At 49.4% G+C, this 4,360-nt stretch overlaps 1 protein-coding gene across 1 annotated transcript; it reads left to right on the top strand.

Moving 5' to 3' along the window:
- The first annotated feature begins 54 nt into the window (after positions 1-54).
- RASL11A (RAS like family 11 member A) lies at positions 55-1,887 on the top strand. Its single transcript, XM_009290229.2, has 3 exons — positions 55-109; positions 186-265; positions 469-1,887. The coding sequence occupies exons 1-3, from the start codon at positions 55-57 to the stop codon at positions 919-921; spliced, it is 588 nt and encodes a 195-aa protein (XP_009288504.1). The 3' UTR covers positions 922-1,887.
- Positions 1,888-4,360: the final 2,473 nt, after the last annotated feature.

Genomic DNA, 4,360 nt, shown 5'->3' with positions numbered 1-4,360 from the left:
CCCCGTCCGACCGTCCGTCCGTCTCCCCTAACGCGACCGCTCTGTGTTTCAGCCATGATCGTGCGGTTCCTGACGAAGCGGTTCATCGGGGACTACGAGCCCAACACAGGTGAGGCGGCGGGCGGCGGGGCGCGGCGGGGACCCCCGCGGCCGCGGCTTGTGCCTGACGGCTCTCTGCTCCCCAGGCAACCTCTACTCCAGGCTGGTCCATCTGGACGGGGACCACGTTGCCGTGCAGATCCAAGACACGCCGGGGTGCATCCAGGTACGGAGATGCTTCGGATCGATCGGTTCTTCTCTGCCACCTAAAGGCTCAGCTTTTGAGCCCCAGTTTCATACAAGGCCTGGCTCAGTTTTCTGAGACAGAGCTCAGGCTTCCATTTGGACCTGTTTAACGGTGCTATCTATGGTACAGGCTTTATACTTTCACGACCCAAAGCCAAATTTGTGCTCTCTGTCGTACCACAGATGCAGGAAGACTGCGTGCAGGTGCTGGACTCCCTGTCCAGGTGTGTGAAGTGGGCAGAGGGCTTCCTCCTGGTCTACTCCATCACAGACTACAGCAGCTACCAGTCAGTCCGACCTCTCTACCAGCACATACGCAAGGTCCACCCAGATGCCAGGACTCCCATCATTATCGTGGGGAACAAAGCAGACCTCCTCCACGCCAGGCAAGTACAGGCGAAAGAGGGACCACAGCTGGCAAATGAACTGGGCAGCCTGTTCTTGGAAATCTCCACGAGTGACGACTCCCAAGGCGTCTGTGATGTTTTCCATTACCTTTGCAAGGAGGTCAGCAAACTACAGCACGCTGGCAGCACGGACAGGAGGCGGTCGTCCATCATCCCTCGGCCCAAATCTCCCAACATGCAAGATCTAAAGAGACGTTTCAAACAGGCTTTATCTTCCAAAGTCAAATGAACCCCCCAATGAGATCCTGCGTGACTCAACAGACTTTGTTTTTGTAAACTAGTTAACAAAAATCTTTATTTTTGTACTAATGCCAGCAGTATGGAAGTAAGTATGTCGAAGCTCGTGATTTCCTTGCCGTTCTCTCTTGTTTGACTGGTTGGGTTATTTTTAAAAAAAAAAAAAAAAAAATGCTGCATAGCAACTAAATAGTGGTAGTTGGAGGAAGGGATTTTTGCCAGGAGACTTTGATTCCATTTCTGTTTTGGGCTGGGATTTGCTGTTTTAGGCTGCTCAAATGACTTTTTTGGGGCCTCCGTTTCCTGTTTGTAAAATGGGAGTGATGATGATATAATACTCACCTGCCTTTATAAAATGCTTGGAAAGCCTTTGATGGAAAGCTTTATATGGAGAGGGAAAAAAAAGCTCTATTAAACATGAAAATATAAAACTATCTGTAAGAATTCTGATTATGATAGGATCTCTGTTCTCCCTCAAAGATTGCTGTTTTGCTTGCACCTGTAATCGCCTGAGTGATGATAAGCTGTTAGGAATGAGTTCCAATTTCTGATGTGCTGCACCACTTGCTTTAGAGATCTATCCCACAGAATTAATCTTTCAGGCCCCAAGCATTTAACAGGAGGGCTGAGTTTCTCCTACAGATTACCGTGGGACAAAGCGCTGAGCAATCCGCAGCAGAGGAGCGTGTGGGATGGTTGTTGCTTTCCCTGAAGACGTGTGGTAGGAAGGACTGATGCGTAGGTTCCCTTAACAGAAAATAGCTACACTTAAAAAGAATCACATCTTTATCTTCCGCAGGGCAATTTTGTAGCCATTGGAAACAGGTTAGACTTCTCACTCTTACTTCACATAAGCTCTACACCATACTAGAATGGTTTTTACTAACTGTTTGCTGGATGTCTAAGCACGGAACGTGGGTTTTGCACTTCAAATATGCCTCTGAAGTATGTGCATTGTGTTGGTTAAAAAAAATAAAGCTCTGCTCCATGCTGAGTAGAAAGTGTGGAAGTGGAGTAATCTGTACAGAGGGAAACTTGCTGTTCCTGCTCACGCACAACTCCAATAAGATAGGTTTTCTTATTATTTTATTTTCATAGGTTAAGTCCAAAGACCCTTTTCTTCTTGCCTTTGTTAGGAAAGGCAGGTAACTGCTGCAGAAGTCCCTTGTAGTTAGTGGGCAGTATCTGTTGTTTCTGACCCCTGGGACTTGAAACTTTCTGGGACACTTCCCCTCCTGATCTGCAGATGAAAGTCTTCACGATGGTGGCAATCGAGGGAAGGGTGACTGAGCAAGATGATGCTCTGTAAGGAAGCACCAGAGGCCCATTTTAGCACTGGGTAGGGGTGTGGGATGCCAGCAGCACTATTCCCCATCCAGGGCCAGGTGCACAATATCAGTCCAGGCATGTTACCTGTATATCTCCTCTTTGAAGGCCCAGTGCTGCCCTACCAAAGGGAGCGGGAGAGCTGAAGGGAGGCAGCTCCAGACCTGCAGGACCAGACTGAAACTGGGACTGCAAACTGGGTCCAAAACTCTTGAATTAATGGAAGTGCAAAAGCACGGTGACAGCCTGGACAAATAGAAGTACTGTTTAAAACACATTTTAAATATTTCTTCACTGAGAGTTGCTCTACCAGACCCAGGACACTGGGCTGGGGACTCAAGGCGAGCAGGGGGACAGGGTTGATGAGCATGAGCACATCCCTGGCAGACTCGAACTCACCACACAGGCCACGCATCCATGGGGAAATTTGGAGGGGAATTTGAAAAATCACAAGTGGGATATTTATACAGCATTTCACATTCCTGAATCAGGGATAACATTGTTTCCAAGAGAAATTACCACTATGATACGGTTTTGGTAATTCTTTAAACTGTAGCTTTTGTCTTTGGAAATGACAAAGCTTGATTTCCTACTCACGCATCCAGTACAGATTTTCACTGAGCAAGTTGCTAAAGGTATCCAGTTCATACATGGGCACAAAATACGCTAAAAGGGCAGGTAACCTGTACTGGACCTCTCTGCATCTCACCATGATCATCAAAGGCCATTGGTGAAGAAAACCAGTAGGCACCAACCTCTGGTTGCCTCCCGCTGCCCCCCTGTGAGCCTTTAGAAGCCACTGGCAGCTGTCCTGGCTGTATGGTGGTACAGGGGGAGAGTTTGGGCAGGAGGCTGCCAGGCACACGAGGGGGAGAGATGGGCAGGAGGGCAATTCTGATTTCTCTCCTATGGGGAGAACCTAAAGAGATGCCCCTCGTTATGTAGGCACCCACATTCAGGTGGAGGTGCAAACCCTCCCATCCCATCCCCTCCCCACACTGTTAGGCTGGCTCAGCCGCATGCTGGGAGCGGGATGAGGCCCCTCGGGGATGTAATGGGGAATCTCACTGGCTAAAGCATACCCATGGCAGGGAGGGAGGGCTGTTCCGACCTGCCTCCAGTGTAAGGCAGCAGCTGAGCTGGGGCATTCTGGATAACACTTTTGGGTACAGATACATAAATTAGGCATTTAACCTGTTTGCCAGAATTTGCCCTGGCTGGCACAGATTTACCTTCAGCCAGAAGGTGCCCTGGCATTTTCTTCAGTCCTGGGCGAGCAGACAAAGAGGAGCACACTGGGGCAGGGAGGGAAAGCCATCTCTCAAGTGCTAGCAGAGGAACCCCAAAGCCTTGTTTCTCTTGGACCACGGCCACTTGCACCCTCCCTACCAAATACTTGCCATCACCGGTCTCTAAGCCTTTCACCCGGAGGCCAGGGTGGCTTCAGGAAAGTAAGTGGAGCACAGCCTGGCCTTTCTCCTTGATCAGAGGAAAATATGCGTCTGCCTCCTTCCTCCCACCACCTCTGCTATGAAACAGAATCACAGCAATTTCCCCTGACAAGACGGATGAGTAGGTTTTCAGAAGCAGGGACGTGTGCGGCATCATGCACTATTATGGCTGCTACTACATCAGCATCTCCCTCCTGTTGGGCCATTTTGTCTAGTTATCTCCCAGCACTGAAATCATCTGGTAATGCTTTAAGACTTCATGAATTTTAAAATAGCTGCTGCCATCAACCTGTTCCATGTGCTTCAGTTCAGGAGCTGCAGATCCCTAGACAAAGATAGGGATATGTTCTTCAAAAGGCTTTATGGATGTCCCCTTGCTTTCTGCCCTGCTCGAGCAGCCTGGACCCAGGCTGCTTCCTTGCTGCCTCCTGGCAGCGCGCAGGCTATCAGCACATACAATGGTCACTGCCACAGGTCCATGCTGTATTTCTGTGGTTTGTTCGGATGAAGGACTGTGGACAAGATGGACTGCGGACAAGAAGGACCACGTTCACATCATGTGTAAGAGCTGGGTTCCATCTTCAGACAGGGAGCAAAAGTGGTCGAGGCTTGGATGGACAGATGACTAGAAACAAATCTGCACCCCACGCCTGG

The sequence above is a fragment of the Aptenodytes forsteri genome, unplaced genomic scaffold (genome assembly GCF_000699145.1).
Source record: "Aptenodytes forsteri isolate BGI_AS27 unplaced genomic scaffold, ASM69914v1 Scaffold155, whole genome shotgun sequence".
Lineage (NCBI taxonomy): Eukaryota > Metazoa > Chordata > Aves > Sphenisciformes > Spheniscidae > Aptenodytes > Aptenodytes forsteri.
This window is presented reverse-complemented; position numbering and strand designations above follow the sequence as displayed.

Coding starts and splice junctions, on each gene's coding strand:
- RASL11A (XM_009290229.2), top strand. CDS start 55: ATGATCGTGCGGTTCCTGACGAAGCGGTTCATCGGGGACTACGAGCCC. Junction 110..185: donor GGACTACGAGCCCAACACAG/GTGAGGCGGCGG, acceptor TCTGCTCCCCAG/GCAACCTCTACTCCAGGCTG. Junction 266..468: donor ACACGCCGGGGTGCATCCAG/GTACGGAGATGC, acceptor GTCGTACCACAG/ATGCAGGAAGACTGCGTGCA.